The sequence below is a fragment of the Phasianus colchicus genome, chromosome 23 (assembly GCF_987193195.1).
Source record: "Phasianus colchicus chromosome 23, bPhaCol1.hap1.1, whole genome shotgun sequence".
Taxonomy (NCBI): Eukaryota; Metazoa; Chordata; class Aves; order Galliformes; family Phasianidae; genus Phasianus; species Phasianus colchicus.
The window spans coordinates 585,582-606,819 of NC_143458.1; the positions used below are offsets into that span (position 1 = coordinate 585,582).

Sequence of the window (21,238 nt, forward strand, 5' to 3'; positions counted from 1 at the left end):
ACTGCCATCTGAGTGAAAAGCTTCCTCCTAACCTCTAACCTAAATCTCCTGTTTCAGTTTAAGACCATTCCCCTTTGTTCTATCACTACACACCCATGTAAACAGTCTTTCCCCTCCTGTTTATAACCTCCCTTCAAGTATTTGGAGGCCACAATGAGGTCTTTCTGGAGCTTTCTCTTCTCCAAGTTAAACAAGCCCAATTCCTTCAGCCTTTCTTTCTTTATACAAGAGGTGCTCTGGTCCTCTGATCTTAGCAGCCCTATCAGGACCTGTTCCAAGAGCTCTGTGTCTTTCTTGTGCTGAGGGCCCCAGGTGTGGATGCAGTACTCCAGATGGGGCCTCACAAGAGCTGAGTAGACGGGAACAATCACCTCTCTCTCCCTGCTAGACACTCCTCTTTTAATGCAGCCCAGAACATAGTTGGCCCTCTGGGCTGCAAATGTACACTGATGGTTCATGTCTAGCTTCTCATCTGCCAGTACCCCCAAGTCCTTCTCTGCAGGCTGCTCTCAAGGTGGTCTTCCTCCTGCCCTTATAAATACCTGGAGTTGTCCCAGCCTAAGTGCAACCTCATTAGATTCTCAGGGGCTGACTTCTCCAGCCTGTTCTGGTCCCTCTGGATGGTTTCCCTTCCCTCCAATGTATCAACTGCACTGCTCAGCTTCGTGTCACCTGCTAACTTGCTGAGGATGCATTTGATGCCATTGGCCAGATCATTGACAAAGATGTTGAAGAGCCCCGTTCCCAAGACTGACCCTTGTGGGACACCACTTGTGACCGGCCTTCACCCTGACACAGAACCACAGATCATGTCCAGCCAACCAGTTCTTAATCCATTGAAAAATTCCCAGGGAACTACATGCTGGTGATCCTCACCTCTGTACCTGGGAAGATCATAGAGTAGGAACCATGCGAAGGCACCTACAAGATAAAGAGGTGATCAGAGACAGCCAGCACAGCATCACAAAGGGCAGATCTTGCCTGACCAATCTGATGGCCTTCTATAATGGAGTGACGGTATCACTGGACAGAGGAAGGACGATGTCATCTACCTGGACTTCTTCAAAGCCTTTGACATGGTCCCTCATCACATCCCTATCTCAAAATTGGAGAGGTATGGACTTGAAGAAGGAATTTTTCAATTACTTTAATTTCAATTACTTTACTTCAATTTCACTACTTCCTATAGTAAGTTTTGATGAAGTAATTTCTAGCTTTCTTCTGATGTTTTTATTTTGGTAGTTTGTAATATATTATTAAATAGCTATTATTTTTGTCTGTATTTCCTATGACAAAAGTTCACTAAAAATGGAAATTTTTCTAATAAAGAACTGATCAGCAGTCTCTTCAGATAGAATCTGAACAGAAACTTCAGTGCTTTTTTTTTTCCCTGAAAGTCAATACAGTTTAGAACCTGCTAATCCTGACTGCATCTTTCACTAATGTTTGAGGTCAAAAAGCTAAATCTTGAGGGGAAAAAATAAATAATACCTGAAAGCTTACAGTAACTAATACACTTTGAAACAGCAATGATAGAATATACTGAATAAATGTATCTTCCACGTGAAGATTTTTATATCTTCTGATGAGTTATGCAACTTATTAGAAACAATGTTAAGAAAAACTATTGTAATTTTATTTTATGATTTTTAATATTGTGCTTGCTTCAAGCTGTGAACTACTGTTGTTCTCTTAAAAAAAAAAAAAAATCAAGGAAAATTGCACCTAGGTATGTATAAGGATTATTTTTAATGCTAATGTGTGAAGATTATGCAGAAGCATACTTTAGATACGATCCCACTGATTCTTTGACTCACAAACATCCATTAAAATTGAAAGATACATTGTAGATAAGCCAGCTTCTTATGTGCCTGAAAATTGAGTAACAGATTTCTAATTTTAGAGAAATTACCTGTTTATATATTTTATTCACTTATTTGTTTTTTGATAAAACACAGTCAGGATATGTTTTGAGCTTTTAAGAGGGAAAGTAAATTTACAAGTAAAAAATTAAAAACTGTATAATGTAAAAGCTAAAAGCAAGTTTAATAATTATCGACTTATATAGATTGGTGTAAAATTTTCAAATTATCAGAAAAAGTCTGGAAAGAAAGAAGTATTCCAAATTCCAAAAAATATTGCAATATTATTCCTGAAGGATGCTTTCCCAGGATTTACTGGGATCTTTACTGGACAAAGTATTTCCCCTTCAGCTCAAACTAGCTGTGTGCTCTGGTGGCCAGGCAGGGTCCTGTCCACCTCTCCCCAGATGGCCACCTCTGTCTTGGCACCAAACTATCCATCCCATAAGTTTACCACTAGCTGGCGGAGTCCCAACTCCAGTACCACCTTGCAGGCTCACATGGCCATTCCTGGTAATTCTTTTGACAACAAAAGCTCCTGTGAGACCATCCTTCGCATCTCCATCCTTTTCCCTTGCCAAAATCTGTCATTTCTTCTTCCCCAAGTCCTCAGGAATAGGGGAAGGCAGAGACCAGCATTCTCTGAGCTGCTGTGCCAGGACAACAGAAGGAATCCAGCAGAAGGACCTGAGCTGACTGGGGCCCTGAGAATGTGTCAAACAAGTTACAGAAGTGGCTACTCGTGTGGAGAAGATGACTTTGGTTCTGACATGAAGCAGCCTGAAGTTCAGCATGAAGGTCATCTTTTCAAGATGAGGCATATTGAACAATTGATTCAATAAATAAAAAATGAGTAATACTTAAGAAAACGAACTCACAAAAACAACAAAAACAACACATATTTCTCTCTCTATTTTTTCCCCCCTTTTGGACCTTGAGAATCTGCATGGGGATTCTTAAGTCCCTACCTGGTGTCCCTGGTATGAAAAAGACATTGCCACATGGAGCAAGAGCTCAGCCAGGGCTGGTGAGAGTCCAGGGCACCCAGCAGTCGCAGCAAAGGCTGAGGGAACTGCCTACAATCAGTATTAAAAAAAGTGAGTGTTACCTACAGATGCTTACTGGGATTGTGGAAGATCATGAAGCCTGGCTTTTCTCACAGGTGCTCAGTGACAGGAGCACAAGCGGCACCAGACACATGCTGCAGCATGGACATCTTCCAGCTGGGAGAAAAAGACTGTCCCCATGAGGATGCGTTCCCAGAAAGCATGGGGGTCTCTGTCTTCCCCATGATATCTAACCTTGACTCAATCTAGCTGAATGTAACTCCCCTCCTCTGAAGAAAAGCTGTGAGATTTTAGCTTGGACAAGGCTTTGGAGATGATTTATTGTAGCCTTTTGATACATACAGTGGGCTTAAGAAAGATGGAGAAAGACTTTTTCTGATGATCTCTAGTGACAGGAGAATGGGGACAATTTAAATTCAAAGATATATTTAGATTAGAATTAAGGTAGAAATCTGTCACTATGAGGCTGTTGAGGCAGTGTAACAAGCTGCCCAGAGAAGCTGTGGATGCATCAGTGGAAGAGCTCAAGGTCCAGTTAAATGGCACTTTAGAGTAACCTCATCTAGTGAAATGTGTCCCTACCCAGGGTGACACTTAGTAGAATGAAAAGGCTCTCACTGTGAGGGTGCTCAAACGTGGAACAGGTGACAGAGATACAGAGGATCTCAATCCTCCCCAGATTAACCAGATATAAGTAAGCTTCACTGAATCTAACCTAAAGAACCAACAACCAATGCTTGCAAGTTGTATTCCGTTCAGAGGCTTTCCTCAGAAAACGAGTCAAAGAAGAGAAGCTATGAAGCAGCGGTGAAGGGACAGCTGTCCCACTTACCCCATTAGTCCAGTGGACAGTTCAATGGTACAATTTTCTGCATCTATACAAGGCATAGAAAAAAATATAAGAAGTACCCAAGCAAAAGGGGTGCGTTGAGATCCTCTGGTACCATGGCAACACTGATGTCACCAAAAACAACACAACTAACTCAGTTTTCTTTAGTTCAGTAACAGTCTGTATGATTGTTTGCAATTTAGTCTTCATAGGAAACAGAATCACCGCTTTTCTCTCTACCTGAAGAGAATGTACACAGGGGTAAAGTGATGGGGGGACAGACACACTTATACATGCATCACTAAGCAAGAGCATCCGTAAATAAAAGCATGCTACATAAATGCCAGCTGTGGCTAAACAAATAGAATCATAGAATCACTCAGGTTGGAAAAGACATTAAAGATCATTGAGTCCAACGACCTAACCTTACTACCCTAACAAGCCTCTGCTAAATCGTCTATCTGAGCAGCACATCCAAATGGTTTTTAAACACATCCAGGGATGCGATCTTTTAGGTAACAAAGAACTTTTTTATAGCTATAGTTTTATAAAGTTATTCTCTCAAGTTGTTCAATATACTTAGAACCAAAAGGGCAACTATGTACCATGAGAAATAAAGAAAACAAGGAGAGAGAAAACGAAGGAAGAAAGGAAGTAAGAACATGTTTATATTGAAAGAATTAAAAATCCACTCTTCAAGTTTCTGAAAAAGAAAAATAGAGATGTTACCATGCAAGGAATTAAGCAATAATTCTTTTTCCAGCAACCAATACAGAAATATGAAGTTCTGTTCGGAAAAATAAATGCTGAAAACAATTAATAATGTAAAAAAATATATTTATTTTCAGAACTCGCTAATTACATACATTCTTCTAAAAGTTTGAGGTTCCTTTATTAAAATAATTTTCTAATCTAGAAGTTACATAAGCACTTATGTGAAAAGGAAAGATTTATAGATTTCTCATGCAAAGGCTGCTCTGAAAGCAATGCCTTCTATTTTATTTTGTTGGCCCATGATATCAGAGGTAGACATCAGTAGTATAACAGTAGAGATTGAACGTTCCCACCAATATCCCACTAGATTTTGTTGCCATGATGGCAGCATAGTGGCAGTCTGTGAAAATTATATCTGACACAGAAGTGCACATGAAACAAAGATATAACTGAATTCCTCCATGTGGAAAAAACAGCATCCATTGACATTCTTCAATACTTGATGAACATTCACAGAGATTTAACAGTCAGTGTTAGCATAGTGTGTTAGGTGGTGTGTTTCAGCAGTGGTGACAGTAATAGTGGATCAAATCTGCTGCTCCAGGCTTTTTTTTTTTTTTTTTTTTTTAAACAATACGCGCAGCATACAAGCCCTTCTTCAATCACCACCAAAAATGCATAGCTAGTCATGGTGACTACATTGAAAAATAATCTTCTGTAGCTTAGAACTTATTCTATTTAAATGGAAACTATATTATATAAGATTATGATGATACAATTTGATAAATGGGAAGCATTACTTTCAGAGCAAAGAAAATATTTAAGGGAATGTATTTAAATCTTATTTAATTTATTGTGACTTTCTAAAAGATAAACAAAGTCCAAGTGTCCCATTAAAAAAAAAATAGTATTTCTAAATCAATTTTTCTGAAGGAGGGCCACAAAGATGATCAGAGGGATGGAACACGTCCCCTGTGAGGACAGGCTGAGGGAGTTGGGCTTGTTCAGCCTGGAGAAAAGAAGGCTGCAGGGTGACCTCTTAGCAGCATTCCGGTACCTAAAGAGAGTCTACAAAGAGGAGGGGAGTCAACTCTTTGAAAGGGTAGATAATGGCAGGACGAGGGGAAATGGTTTGAAGTTGAGGGAGGGAAGATTTAAGTTGGATGTCAGGGGGAAGTTCTTTACAGAGAGAGTGGTGAGGTGTTGGAACAGCTGCCTAGAGGGGTTGTGGATGCCCCATCTCTGAATGTGTTCAAGGCCAGATTTTATGAGGCCCTGGGTAGCCTGGTCTAGCATTAAATGGGGAGGTTGGTGGCCCTGCATGTGCAGGGAGGTTGGCGATCCACAATCCTTGAGGTCCCTTCCAACCCTGGCCATTCAGTGATTCTGTTATAACATCTGTACATTCATTGATTATACAGTATTCCATCAAAAAACCTTTAAAAATCTTTTAAAAATGAACTAGCAATACATACTCTTCTAAAGGAAATGCTGAATGATTTAAAAAAGTGTTCAAGTGTAATTGAAAAATGTTTGAGTATGCAACTGAACATTTTGGTGGGATATGTATGCATGTAAAATAGATTTTTTTAAAATCTGACTTTGATTATGCATCCACTGATGCATAACAAATGTACTTGTATGGGATACACATTGCTGTTGCAGATCACAAACCTGTGGTGCCTGAGAATATCCACCAGTAACTTCACTACAGCTAGACATTTAAAAATAATGGACTGCTCAATTTGCTGTGGTTTCAAGAAGTTGATACAAAAATAAAACATTTTTTGTATCAGACTAAATATATGTTAAAAGAATGAAAAATATATGTTAAATTTTAATATTTCATTTAAAAATTGTACCATTCTTAGGTGCTGAGTTGATGACAGGGCCTGCTGGGCTGCTGTGTGTGTCTGGGGTGCCCTGTGCTGGACACAGCCAGAAACAAAATAGACCCATACCTATTACTGTTAACCACTAGAGATAAGAAATTAGCTGAAGTCTGTTCTCACTTACTTTCATACCAGAATAACAAACACTTGCAAAGAAACAATCACAGCTATTTCTTCCTGGGGAGTAGGTAAACAACCCACACTTTAAATACTTATAAAAAAAAAAGAAAAAAGTTATTTTTGATCCTAAATCTGCAAAACTCTACTGTTTGAGGAGTACCATGGAGCAAATGAGGAAAATCACCAATTTTTATGATCTTCAAGATAAGAAGTCCCCTCTATGTAAAAACAAATAAGAAAAAAAAAAAGAAAAAAAAAAAAACATGCTAGAGAGTACATTAGAAAAGAATTAAGCTTTCAAACAGAGCATGTTTTCAAAGAGATCTTCAAATGTTTTCACAGTTCATTTCCCTCACTCTCCATTGTTTTAATACAAGTACTGAGACATGCACCTGTAATATCAGAAAAAGTAAATACCAAGCTATGCTTGCAGATGTTGAACTGTGACTATGCTGGCTGAAGATCAATTACATAGAAATTGTAGAAATATCCAGAATAAAAATATCTAAAGAGAAACAGAGAAAAAGAGGGTTGGATGCTTCGGATAACTCTTAAGTGTTCTATTCACTGTCACAAACAAAGCTACTAAGTTTACAGTGACTGCTGATAATTTTCTCAAATCTGTGATTCTTTTTTTCTCCAAAATGAAAAACAATTTTAATTACAATGATTTAATACAGTTGCTACAAATATGAGAACATGATTAGACAAACATATGCTTCAAAATGTTTCTTCCTATCTATCATTTAATATTTTTATGCAGTTCCATCACTTCTATGGTCATAGAAGTCCATCTTTTCATTAAGACAGTTTAGTGAACATTATTATTATGAGTAATAAAATATTATGAGAGGTTGGCAAAGAACCATTTACATGGATTATGAGACCACATAAGTATCTTCACAATTTAGGTGGAAAAAAAAAGTGTAAAAGAATAAATATGTATTCATATGTTTACATACATATGGACATATAGTTCATTCAGCATAGGGAGTTCCAGTGGCCATCAAGACACTTCATCAGTTTTTTGATCGTGAAGGTTTGTTTGTTTGTGAGCATAGGCTGATGAAACAAAATGTCCAGTATATCTATCTAGTGGCACTGGACAAAAGAAAATTGGTTAGGTTCCACACAAGTTAAATAGTGGCTTTCTTATCTACTTTAAATATTCCCTGTGATATTTTGATGTAATACATAGTTTTGGAGAGAATGGAGTTTCTGTGAAGTACATATGGCAACCATAGGAGAGAGCGATGGAGATATGAATAGTTGGTAGCAATAGCATGACAATGGCAAAGGAAATTACAAGTATCACAGAAATTTTTCTAATGATGAATACAGCTGATGAATGTGGAATTAATAGTGAAGAGGAACAATGGTTTCACTTAAAGTCACTACAGGCAAATAGGATTAACTTGTCAAAATCTGTTCAAGCTCTAATTTTTAGCACTTCAATATTTTCAAAACAGTTATTGTAAATATTCCTTTCAAATACTTATGGCTTAAGCCTTAACAGCATCTCCAAGTCTAATTTTTTTTTCTCTTGTAAATATTCACATGACCAAGATTTTGTTCACTGTACTATCTAAGGAGTAAATAATCTCCATAAAAAAATGTTCATTTCTTCATAAAATGATAAGGTCTGACTTGTTTATTTTTCTTCTTTTCTCTCCTTCCTTAAAAAGAAATCAGTCATACATCAGAATACTCTAACAGTAACATTTGACATAGCAAGATAGAACTAGTCCATGAGCAAAGGTATCAGTGACTCCATTCCACTCATGCCATAAGATTTCAGCACCCAGAAGTCCTCATAAGATTATCTTAAAAAGTGCTGTCAAAGACTGTTCAATAGGAATGCTACTGTTTTTTTTTTGTTGTTGTTTGTTTGTTTGTTTGTTTGTTTGTTTTGTATGCATTAATCTGCTGCAGTATTGTGATTGAAGGAACTATTTGTATGGCAATGATTCTGCAGGAGCTTATTATGAACTTCAAAAATCAGTGATAAAATACAATATATATTGTAGTTGTCATAGCCTCCAGATGCCTTGAATTTGCTGATTGTCTAAAAAATTCATAAATGGGAACATGACGAGAGACATCTATCTATCATGTCTCTTTACTCTCTGTCTCAAAAAGAGCTTGAATATAAATATTCCATCAGCTTTGCATTAATGAATTCAGTGGATACTTTGCCTTCTGTAACATTACTTTCTTTCCTATGACTTGCTTTTTGATAAATTTTTCCTATGGCTTGCGATGGCATGCTAAATTATGTCACTGCAAATGTAAAGATCCTTTCCCCTCTTTTGAGTGTATTAAATATATTACCTGAAACTCTACAAAGGGGATGGGGGGCAAAATGCCTCCTATACTGTCAGAAAAGAGCAAGTCTGACACTGCCTTATGACACTAAATATGGACAAGTCTCTGGAGCTGGACAACATGTATCTCAGAGTCCTGAACTAACTGACTGATGTGGTTGCCAAGCTACTCTAAATCATTTCTGAATATTCATGGCTGTCAGGTGAAGGTCCTGGCAAGTGGAAAAAGGAATCATCACTCCCATTTTTAATAAAGGGAGAAAGGAAAATCTGCGAGACTATCGACCAGTGAGCCTTACCTGTGCCAGGGAAGATCACAGAGCAGAACCTCCATGAATCTACTCTAAGGCATGTGCAAGAAAGGGGAGGGGGGTGATTCAAGAATGCCAACACAACTTCATCAAGGATAGACTATGCCTGACCATAGAAGTGCTCAGGTTGGAAAAGACCTCAGAGACCATCAAGTCCAACCACAACCTAACCAAACTTACCCTAATTCTAACAACCCTCTGCTAAATAATGTCTCTGAGCACAGTAAACAAATGGTTTTTAAACACATTCAGGAAAGGTGACTCAACCCTGCCTCTGGGGAGCATATTCTAGTGCTTAACAACCCTTTCTGTAAAGAAGCTTTTCCTGATATCCAGCTTAAACTTACTCTGGCACAACTTGAGACCATTTTCCGTCATCCTGTCACCAGTGAGAAGAAACCAACCCTGCACTTGCTGTAAGCACCTGTCAGGTACTGGAAGAGAGTAATAAGGTCTCTCTTCAGACTCCTTTTCCCCAGACTAAACAGCCCAATTCCTTCAGTCGCTCCTCATACGGCACATTTTCCAAGCCCTTCACAAGCCTTGCAGCCCTTCTTTGGACCTGCTCGCACCCCATGTCCTTTCTGTATTGAGGTGCCCAAAACTGAACACAGTACTCGAGGTGAGGCCTCACCAGTGCTGAGTACAGGGGCCAAATTACTTCCCTAGTCCTGCTCACCACACCATTCCTGATCCAAGCCAGGATGCCACTGGCCTTCTTGGCCACCTGGGCACACTGCTGGCTCGTATTCAGCTGACTGTCCATCAATATACCAGGGTCCCTTTCTGACAGGTAACTTTTCAGCCACTCCTTCCCAAGCCTCAATCCCCTCATCAAGATTGTTAATAAAGATGTTAAATAGAAGCGGCCCCTGTACTGAACCCTGGGGGACACTGCTCATGACCAGCCGCCAACTACATTCAACTCCATTGATCACAATTCTTTGGGCTTGGCCATCCAGCCAGTGTTTCACCCAGCAGAGCATACATCCATTCAAGCTATGGGCAGCCACCTTCTCCATGAGAATGTTGTGAGGGACAGTGTCAAAGTCTTTACTGAAGTCCGGGTAGATCACATCGACAGCCTTACCTTCATCCACTAAATGGCTCACCTTGTCATAGAATGAAATCAGGTTTGCCAAACATGATCTACCATTTGTAAACCCATACTTACTAGGCCTGATCCCTTGGTTGACTTTTAATTGGTCCATTATGTCTCCTGAGATTATCTGTTCCATAATCTTCCCTGGTACTGAGGCGAGACTGATAGACCTGGAGCTACCAGGATCATCTTTCCGTCCTTTTTGAAGATGGGTGTCACATTTGCCAGTCTCCAGTCCACTGTGACATCCCCGGTTAGCCAGGACTGCTGAAGGATGATGAAGAGTGGCTTGGAAACCACATCCACTAACTCCTTCAGCACTCTAGATGCAATCCATCTGACTCCATGGACTTTTGAGCATTCAGCTTCTGGAGCAAGTCCAAAACCATCTCATCATGGATTATGCAGGGCCTATTCTGTTCCCCATCCCTATCTACCAGTGCAGGAGGCTGTGTTCCCAGGGAGTAACAAGTCTTACTATTAAAGACTGAGGCAAAGAAAGCACTTAATACCTCAGCTTTATCCTGATCCTTGGTCACCATGCTGCCCTCGGTGTCCAACAAGTCATGGAGGTTCTCTCTAGCCCTCCTCTTGCTGTTGATATATTTATAGAAATATTTATTGTTGTCTTTTATCTTAATGACCAAGCTCAGTTCTAACTGGGCTTTGGTTTTTCTAATTTTCTCTCTGCACAGCTTCTCTACATATCTGTAATCGCCTGGAACAGCTTGAAAAGCGGGCTCATGTAAAATCAAATGAGATTCATCAAACCAAAATGTAAGGTGTTGCCACTTGGGTTGGAGCAATCTCAGATATGTGAACAGACTGGGAGAAGTATTCAATGAGAGCAGCTCTGTCAAGTAGAACTTGGGGGTCCTAGTGGATAAAGAGCTGGATGTGAGCCAGCATTGTGCACTTGCAATTTGGAAGGCCAACAGTATACTGGACTGCCTCAAAAGAAGGGCAGCCAACTGGGTAACAGGAAGAAGTTGTCCCCCTCAGTTCTGTTTTTGTGAAGTCACACCTGAAATACTGTGCCCAGGTCTTAGGCCCTGAAGACAATAAAGATGTGGAGCTGTTGGAATCAGTCCAGAGGGCAGCCACAAAGATGATCAGAGGGCTGGAGCACCTCTCCCGTGAGGTTCAGGAAGTTGGGCTTGTTTATACTGGAGAGGAGGATTGTTTTTCTGGGGAGACCTCATTGTGACCTTCCAATACTTCAGAGGAGTTTATGAACTGGCAGAAAACCAACTTTTTTCATGGTCTATTAGTGAGAATGGGCAAGAATGGTTTTAAATTAAAAGAAAGGAGATTTAGGTTAGATGATAGGAGGAAATTTTTTATTCACTGTGGTAAAGGACTGGAAAAGGTTGCCCAGAGAAGATGCAGATGCTTTTTCCCTAGAGGCATTCAGTGCCAGTCTGGATCAGGCCCTGGGCAACCTGATCTAGTGGTTGATAACTATGTTCATGTGAGGGCATTGGAACTACATGATATTTAAAATCCCTTCCAACATAAGTCATTCTATGATTTTAAAATGAAAGCTACAACTCCCGTTGACTACAGTATATTTTTTTTTAATGTTAAATATTTTGTTTGCTTCTCTTCCCACACAGTTAAAATCTTTTCTAAATTTGACATCAGCACTTATTCACAGAGAGAAATGTAAAGAACATTTTCAATCTTACTGTAGAGGGAGCCTTTAATTTATTTATTTATTTATTTATTTATTTATTTATTTTTGTGACTTCCAAGAGATCTATTAGAAAGTAACGTCGCAGATCTCATCTGCAGTTTCAAACATGGAAAAATCTCAAAGCAAGAAGGCAAGCAAATAATTAAATGAATAAGAGCACCTTGAAAGGAAATATTTTGTAATTTTACAAACTTCTCTAGGGAATAGATGTCATCTCTAATTCTCTTTTAAAGTTGAACCTTTTTTTTAATTCACATTGCTGTGTAAGGAAGAATGTGGTTTCCATTTCTGACACACAAAAAATAATGTGTATTTTATCAGCATACTCAAGAAAAATAAGAACAAATCAATATGGCAATTAATGACCACGTATTTCAATATGTGGTTTAATGAGAGTTCTTAATACTCTGAGACTAATAACCAGATTGCTGTATTGTGCAATGAAATATTTTTCTTAAGCACTAAGTTTATGACTTTCCAATTAAACCTTTACTATGAGAAAATGTGCAAGTTCTACATCTGAAATATGTTCTCAAATATTCTCTAAATAAAAGACTGCATTCAATATAAACCTACAAACTTGAAGAAAAATATATGATTGTAAGGTATTAAGCAACCTTTTGCTTTAGGTAATGTTTCAAAAATTTTCACAAATTGGATTAGATGCCCATGTTTTAATCAGGCTTAAAAAATTGCTACTTATCTATACAGTCAGTTTCTTCACTGACAGCAGGATTAATCTGCAAATCTCACTGGTTAATGACAATGCTTCAATATACAATACTAATTATAGGGCTAAAATCTTTGCTCCTGCTGAATTCCATATCTATGGAACAATGTAACTTTACATAAGTTGCTCCAAATAATGCATTTGAAAACAAGTTTGGAACTCTCAAACATTATTCTGTTTTTCCAAGAAGTCATAAGACAGTGAACTTTTCTTCTCAACTGCGCTGCTGCTGTCTACTGGTTTCAGCATACTGACTCAAGGACAGCCTGATTCCTGCTTCTAAAATCTACACAGTATTTTAGGAGAGGGGTTTTTTGTTTCTTTGTTTTGTTTGTTTTGTTTGTTTGGGAGGAGAAAGAAAAAAAAAGTTCCTATAGACATATAAATGTAAAACATTATTATTAATGTCATTAACACAATACTGAAATAACTTATAATACTAGCAGTTCAATGCTTCTCTTCGAGGAAAACAAAAGGTTAGGTTTCTTACTTCAGTTGTCTGTGAAGACAAATTTTATCAGTATTTTTTTAGTTGATTCATTATTTCCTTGATAGATGTGTTTTATTTTTCTCCAGAAATATGCAGTCTTTCAAGCAGACAACTTTTCATCCAGTGACAGAAATAATTTTGTTAGCCAACTGTGCTTTTCCTCACATTTAGTTTCAGACTCCAAATTCATCTTGTAACGTGCTTACAGTGCATTAGATATCAATTTAATTAAACAAAAAAAAAAAACCTACAACTTAAAAATATTTTCTTTTTTTTGTTGTTGTTTAAAAAAGTGTTGGATTAAAAAAAAAAAAAAAAAAAAGTTGGTTTCTGTCTCCATATACTTGTATTTGTATTCAAAGTAGATATACTTAAATGTAAAAAAATGTAATCATGGTGTGAAATCAACCATGTTATAGTGTTGGCTACACTTAAAACAGCATATAAAATATTTTAGTAGAGTGATGGCAAATTTGGTTCATTAAGAGCCTTGTACACAGTGCTACCTAATACTTCAGATGATCGCTACCTTTTTGAACAAGAACCAACTTGTTGCAGGATAACCTACAGTTCCTCAGATAACAAATACAATGTGTTTTCTTACAAACGTATCCAACACCCATGAATTCCCCCAGCACAGCCCTACCAACACCGCAGCAAGTTTGATTTGATTTTTCAGCTAAGTTATTTCAGCTGTTAAAAAATTATCTAAGTTTAATCTAAATTTTAAAATGAGGCTTTAATTCTTTGCATGGAAATAGGAAAAATAATACCAGAATGTGATTCTCAATAGTGTTTAATGAAAGCACATAGCCAAGTCAAAGCAACAGAAATCACAAGATATTTTTGCTAGTTAATTAACATAATTGCTAGTTACCATGACAAAGTGTTTCAATAGGCCTTAAATCACTTGATGTCAATGGAAGAGTCTTCAAGATAGGTGCTTCTTAACTTGTTCTAACATTTTTTTTTTTTTTTTTTTTTAAGATAAATCTCAAGTATTTATTTCCCCTAAAACACCTACAAGAATAAATTTGCATAGAAATAGGACATCAGACATTTACAGTTTGCAGGCATGTGGACTTCACGTAAGCACCCACAGGATCAAATTCAAGGAATGGTATTTAGAAACTACACTTGCTTTTCTTAAAACTTGATCTGTTGTGCTCTTAACCACTTGCACCATTGCTCATCTCGTTTTTTTTTTTTAGAAGAGATTCTAAAGTTATACTCAAATATTAAAGGAAAAATCTCTGAAAAACATGTCATATTTAGACAAGATGAGCTTCTTCAATTGAATTTTTACTTGTTTTATTTTTATCTTTGTCATCAGGCAATGAATTATGTCTTGTTTCCCTCTCAAGACCCAGCATGAAATGTATCTGAATGCTATCTTTTCCTCAACTGGTCTATTCAAGTCTTCTGCAAAAACAATTTTGAAGATCAAAAGTAGTGATTTCAAAGCACTCTTACTAATTCTAATGCTGTATTTCCTATAGAAGAGCTAACTAGAAACTCAGAATAAAGGATACAGTAAATATTAAATTAAGCTCCAGTTATTACAATTAGTAATCCTGGAATATCATCATGCATTTTAGCAAAAAGCACTTGAGATTCAGATTTAATCTGAAATTCAAAGACAGTTTCTATTTAGATTTTTTTTTTTTTTAAAGGAATATAATGGAAAAACTTACAGTAGGAGCAGCCGTAGACCTCAATTCTTAACCCAATTTGGCCTTCTCCATTCCAATCTAAAGGAACTATACGTACATAGCGAGCAATGACTGGGTGTTGCAAATCATGTCGGACCACACTATCAGAGTTTGTGTTTCCAGGAAATGCCTAAGGGAAAGAATAAGAAAATTATTTTATTATTTCTATCTCATACACTGTAAAGATTCTGTTATGAAGGAAAATTTTAGGTAGTGAAGACCTCCGAGTGACTAGTTAGCACTTAAGTTTGGTTAAAATGTTTTCTTTGATATTGAGCAAATGAACAGTGGTTTTAAAAAGTTTTGTAGTGCTCACAACACAAACACTGTAGCACTGGAACCTCGTGCTTTCTCCACAATAGATACAGTAAATTCAGATAAGAGCTGCTGCTAGATAAGAAAGTATTTTGCATCACTGATCCATTGCTCAGTTACTAAAACATTTATAAAGATGTCCAAAAGGGTTGTTCTGTGACAAGATACCCATCCTCTAACAGATTACAAACAGCAGTCACTGTCTTGTAAACAGAAACACTATTTCCTACAGCAGACCCTCCAATTTCTCAAATTTCCAGGAATACCAAGATCTTTCTTTATTTTTTATGTACTACCTTCTGGAAAATGAGCACACAGTTTCTCTCCTAACCATAGTTACCTCCCACAGCAAAATCAGCTCTTTTTTGACTTTGGAAGTCAAAAAAGTACAAAACACAGTACTCTGTCATGGTTTTATAATTTTGTTATCGGTATTCCACACCAAACATCATGTAAAGCACGGGTAATTAAAGAGTTAATACTCCAGTTCCGTGGACTGACAACTTTCTGGATGCCTGGTTCTCAGAAGAAAGGAAGAACTACACATCCCAGGGGACTTCATGTTCAGAGAGGAAGATAAGCCATGGGAGGGAGTCATGGGATCTTGCTCTCTGGCTCTCTTGCTCACTGCCTAGCAGTGTGTGGGTCTGCTCCCCAACCGTGTGCCTTCAGTTCAAAGTAGGCCTTTTAGTTTCGGACACTCTCTCTCTCTTATTTGATTTATTAGCCTCAATTTCAATTATATTATATTATATTGTGTTATCTTGCATTCCGATATCATGTTTAGTAAAATTAAGTTTTCCTCCTTAGATTGTTGCTGCTGTTCTGGTTTCTGGGCCCAGCTCCCATCTCCCTTCCCTTCCCCCTTTTCCGTCCTTTTTTTGGGCCAGGGGGCCTATGGGCTTGCTGCCCCCTGTCGAGGGCACACGTTGATCTAGATAACTCCGTGACAGACTCTCAAGTAAAATTTAAAAATGACTGAAGTAAATTCAGTGCTTCTTTTGTAATTTTGTACCTCTTGGTAAAAGATTTCATAGTACTCTGCTTAAAAGTAAATGATATCTATCTGTTAACATAACAGATTTTATTGTCTTTTCATCTCATGCACAAACCATTTGTTTTCTAATGGTAAATGTTAAAGATTGCCATTTAGTTATTTTCAGCATTTTCAGAGAAACATCGTAAGTCTTCATGAGTAATTTTCAATAAAACGAGTATCTTGGAGCAGTAAACAAAGAAAGGTGATCTTTGCCACACAAATAAACCCATATAGAATCCTATAATACATTCAAGTACTGGAAATAAAAAGAAATGAAGAAACAACTAGGCTGTAAATATATCTACTGCAAAATATAGTCATCAAAATTTTGTAAAGCCAAAAATTTAGGTTGACACTTTGCATATAGATACAGCACTAGATATTTCAGATGAGTATCCATCTTGTATACTGCACAGTAGATCTAGGTGTAGGTAAAGATTCACAGAACCCTTTCCTTGATGAGCTAAAAAAAAATAATGCATGTAATATTTTTTATAAGGTTGGTTGTTGTACTGCTGCAATTATTGTGCTAAATAATGATGAAGACACTCGTGGCTTCATAGTAAAACTTGTTAGGTACAAAAATTAATGCCTGTGAAGCACTTCCATATTTGAGTGCTAAGCATTTATGAGAAATACAATAGTTCTGTATTCTGAGCTGAATAGCAGACAGACAACAACAAAAAGCACAGGCTGAACAAGAACTAAACAATCTATTGAATAACTGCCTACCATCTCAGATTTAATGCTGTTATGTCCTTGTTAGCAATGCCTCTGTACCATCAAAAACTATGGCAGAAAGTCACAGAGATTCAAAGGACCGCTTTGCAACAAGCTCCTCGTATACTGCATGAACATTCTTTCATCCCTGCAGCACTCCCAGCTAAATCAGGATCGCCCCACAGAAATAATTCATTTTCACTGCTAACAGTCTTGCAAATTGGCCTACCACAGCTAGTACCATTTTCAAGACCTGCTGCTTTGTGCTGCCAATCAAGTTTCTTAGCTCCTCTCCCCCCTGCCCCAATGGCAGTCACACTTCATGATCTCTGCTTTCCATGCTGGAGCTGCAGCCAGTTGGACTTAGGTTTCTCAAGTCCCTTTCAGTCTCAGGAGGGAATAAAACAGCCTGAATGGAATGGATGCAGTGGGGCTCTCTCTAGGACACCTGCTGCCTCAGAAGAGTTCACATCTACTGGACAGCTACAGAGCTCCTACAAAAGCATCACACACAAACAAGGAAGGAAAGAAAAACCCAGGACACTGTGCAGGGGTCCTACCTCTCACTAGGTGATACCTGTTCCGTGTACAGAGGATGGACATAAACTGCACCTCATCTGTTCCCCACTTCTTCTCCCCCGCTTCGTACAGGCACTTCAAGACATTAGGGGTGACAAAGTAAGGCTCATGGAGAAGACTGGGCGTACAGGAGATCTTAAATCCCTTGCAGCTAGAGCACTGCTGGCGCCTACTTGTCTAGATCACGGATATTTTCCAACAAGCACCTACCAGGCACGGCAACCCACAGCCAAAATCTCATTGCCCCTGCCAAGTAGCCAGCCTGTCGAGAGACCTCTCATTAGAGACTTGGAAACAAGGCTAAAAGCATTATTTCCATTTCACAGGCTGGCTTCTCTTCACCACGCATCACCTGCACAAGAATAGATTGGGAAGCACATTACTACGCACCTGAGCATCTTGCTGAGCATGGGCATCATCCACATACATTCCTTCATCTCTGTTTCCCTGCAAAGACACAAGGATAGAAGACTCAGTTCACCAGAGCATCTACTGGAAGCAACTCCTGAGAATTCCCCACTCATGAAAAGCTGCTGGGGATGGATAATGGAGTCCTTCAAAGGGAACACTAGCTTACAAATGAAATGCAGCTCAGATGTACTTTGGGCTTCCTTCTGAAACAAGCAGCAACCCACTTTACTGGGACATTTAAAGAAGAGCCCACAGCACTCATGCACACCCAGAGTCAGAGTTCCCTCCCCGGAGAGGCTGGGTTTGAGGAGCAGGTCATGGGACACACAGGGTGAGAAAAAGCCAGCCTGGAGCTCCTCACCACTGAGTGCAGAGCTGTGCCCACAGCTCTGAACATTCACCCCCTTCTCCCCTCAGCTTGGCTCACCATTGCGAGGGACACGAGGACCCTTTGAAACATGGGAGATGTGTCAGATACGATGCCATCCTCAAGGGAGCAGCCATATTCCAGCAAGAACACACACACAGCACCCGTTAGGAGCAGGGCCACCACCTGGGTGCTGCCCACAACATTTGCCAGCTGTAACCTAGCTAAGTATAGAACTGTGCCCAGGGCTCCCAGCAGCACTGCAGCACTCCAGCCATCATCATTAGTGCTACAGCCTCCAATTAAGAAGCGCAGACAGGAAGAAACTGACAAGAGAGCCTTTTGCACTCCTTACGAAGCTTGTAGTTCTCATTAATGCAACAAATCTCTCCATTGGTGCGAGAAGCCAGAATTTCCATTGGGCAACCTTCATCTGCTCCTGCTCCCTAGGGAATCACCAAGGCAAGACTTAAGATACCAGCACCTGCTTGTGACGTGCAACCAGGTTTCTTTAAGAGAGAGAAGACATGCATAACAAAGCAGTAAGTCCTTGGCCAGAACTTAAGCAATACAAAAGGAAGATTTCCAAACCTTCACAGCCCTCCTAAGTTCGTGCACGTCATACATGGTGGTGGGAGTCATCACCCCAATGATCACCCTCTCAAAATTCCCACTCAGCTCCGACTTCACGTCATCAATCAAATCCTAGAAGGCAAAGAGGAGAAAGGAGTTGGCAGAAGGGACGGCCTTTGAGGACAGAGGAACTGAGCTGTTCAGCACTCCTCTTCAGGCTCCAACCCTCCTTGCATCAACAACTGCTCTGAACTGAACATGAACAAAAAAACCTTGCTCAGGTGAAGTCTCTGCCGACCTTTCTCTTGTAGAGATTGGGTCGTTTTTCACTTTGCGCCCAAGTGACACAACCACGTTCATGCATCTCTGCAGACCACCCACCCTGCCAGTAGTGCTCTTAGAGGTGATCAGAACTTGCTGACGCTGGGAAACATTTAGTTTGGTCAAGACGTCAGTGATGGCATCTTCATCCGTGCCTGCAAGAAACAAATGGAAGCTAGTCAGGATGCTTGCACAAGGATCAGAAGTGCCCTCTGGTCTTGTGCCACCTCCAGTCCCTCACACAGCCAGCTCTCAACAGCTCCAGGACTACATCGATGCACACAAAGCTGCCAGGACCCACGCCACCAGAGCAGCTGCATTTCGGGACACGAAGGGCAGTTCTGTTTCCACTTTCCAACAATTTTTAGGGCAGTTGTGCAGCAGAGCAGTGCAAGCAGCTATGCTTCCCTCTATCAAACCACCAGAGCAGCCATTCGCAGTGCAGGGGAAAAAATAAAAGTTGACCATGGAGGGAGATCAACTTAGCAAAGCCCTTCATGGCCTTCCTGAGTGCCTGCGCTTCTTGCTCAGCACTGAAACTTGAGACCCCCTCGATTGTTGCCTAAGGCCACAAGAAAAGGATTTAGCAAAGGCAGACCGACGCACGCAGAGTTGAACTGGAAAAAAAAAAGAAGACAAACATAAAAGATGTGAACACAGAGATAGTAAAACTCCACCCACACAACTGATGCTTCTCTCTCACTTCTGTCTCACACGGCAGCCTGTTCTAGTGGGACTTCCCAAGCATATCAGAAAGAAGCCACGGGGGCACAACTGCATGGAGAACATATCTCCATATTGCTGCCCACGGAGTACCTGGTTTCCAGTGAAACAAAAGCTGGACCACCCAGCATCTGTGTTCAGGCCCACCAGGCCTTCTTCCTAGCAGTTCTCCACGTCAATCATAAAGCAATGTGCTCCCATCATAGCCCTAGTCCTGACTTCTCTTGTAGCAGGTAAGGACCAGTATTCTGCACCATTCCTTTTGCTCTGCTCGGCACTGGGGAGGCTGCAGCTGGAGAACAGTGTCCAGCTCTGGGCTCCCAGTACAGGAGACAGCTGGACATGCTGGAAAGAGTCCAACGCAGGGCTACCAAGATGGTGAAGGGACTGGAACACCTCTGCCATGACAAGAGGCTGAGAGAGAGGGGGCTGCTCAGCCTGGAGAAGGGGAGCTCAGGGGGATCCCACCCACGGCTGTAGAAGTTCTGCACAGAAGTTTGTCCTGATATCCAACCTAAACTTACCCCATGCCTGTGTGTCCTGCGGAACCCCACAGATGTGACAGTGGGCTGCTTCTCAAAGGAAACCAGTGCTCGGCGTCGGGAGCGGTGGAGGAAGCAGCTGATCCTTCCAATAACGCTGCCATCGCGCGTCCCTCCCCGGGACTCCCACACCTTCCTCTCCCCAGCCCGGCTCGGCTCCTCGCAGGCTGCAGACACTGCTGAGGCACTCGCGCTCCAGGCCGTCATCTTCTTCCCGTGCTGCCGGACCGCTCTCTGCAGGGCTGCGCTGAGCTCCTGCTGCTGCACCAGAACCGAAGCTCCCGTGCTGACGGACGGCGGAGCTTCGTGCCGGCACCCACAGCACGCGGCCCCCGGGCTGCTGGCGGCACGGCAGGATGCTCCCGTCCCCGCCTCCCTCCCACCGCCCCTCGGCTCCGGCATCCTCCCGTTATCCGCCTGAGGAAACGAAGGCCCCGCACAGGGCTCTGGACGGGCTGACCGACGGCTGATGCCAACGGAACGACGTTCAACACCGCCACGCGCCGGTCCCGCACTTCGGTCACGACGACCCGAGGCATCTCTGCAGGCCGGGGGCAGAGCGGCTGGAAGGCCGCGCGGAGGAAAAGGATCCGGGGGCGCGGGCCCCGGGGCCCCGGAAGCGGAGCGGGCGCGCGGCGCGGGGCAGCGCCGCGGGCAGCCGGGCCTGGGCCACGCGGGACGCGCGCGGTGATGACGCAATGACGGCGCGACCGCGGGCGCAAACGACCCCGCCGAGAGCGCCCGCCCCGTTCCGCGGGCCGACCAATAGGAGAGCGGGAGAGGCGGGGCCGAGCGCGGG

General features: G+C 40.9%; 1 protein-coding gene across 5 annotated transcripts; it reads right to left on the reverse strand.

The window, feature by feature from the left end:
• Positions 1 to 13,917: 13,917 nt before the first annotated feature.
• LOC149915165 (annexin A4-like) lies at positions 13,918 to 21,095 on the reverse strand. Of its 5 annotated transcripts, XM_090123545.1 has the most exons (6): positions 20,422 to 21,095; positions 19,416 to 20,189; positions 19,235 to 19,329; positions 18,872 to 18,985; positions 17,893 to 17,949; positions 13,918 to 14,979 (listed from the first exon to the last, which is right to left on the reverse strand). In XM_090123545.1, the coding sequence occupies exons 2-6, from the start codon at positions 19,492 to 19,494 to the stop codon at positions 14,788 to 14,790; spliced, it is 537 nt and encodes a 178-aa protein (XP_089979671.1). In that variant the 5' UTR covers positions 19,495 to 20,189; positions 20,422 to 21,095; the 3' UTR covers positions 13,918 to 14,787. The 5 variants fall into 5 exon arrangements, 3 of the variants coding, with proteins under 3 accessions (XP_089979671.1, XP_089979670.1, XP_089979672.1); XM_090123544.1 differs by lacking the exon at positions 20,422 to 21,095 and having other exon boundaries at positions 19,416 to 20,411; XM_090123546.1 differs by lacking the exons at positions 13,918 to 14,979; positions 20,422 to 21,095 and adding an exon at positions 17,092 to 17,577 and having other exon boundaries at positions 19,416 to 20,411.
• Positions 21,096 to 21,238: the final 143 nt, after the last annotated feature.

Excerpts from the sequence above, each read along its gene's own strand:
- LOC149915165 (XM_090123545.1), bottom strand. The coding sequence starts at position 19,494 with ATGCAGCTGCTCTGGTGGCGTGGGTCCTGGCAGCTTTGTGTGCATCGA. Across the intron at positions 17,950-18,871 it reads AACTTAGGAGGGCTGTGAAG|GGAAACAGAGATGAAGGAAT; the intron begins GTTTGGAAATCT and ends GTGTCTTTGCAG. Across the intron at positions 14,980-17,892 it reads ATGCTCAGCAAGATGCTCAG|GCATTTCCTGGAAACACAAA; the intron begins GTGCGTAGTAAT and ends TCTTTCCCTTAG.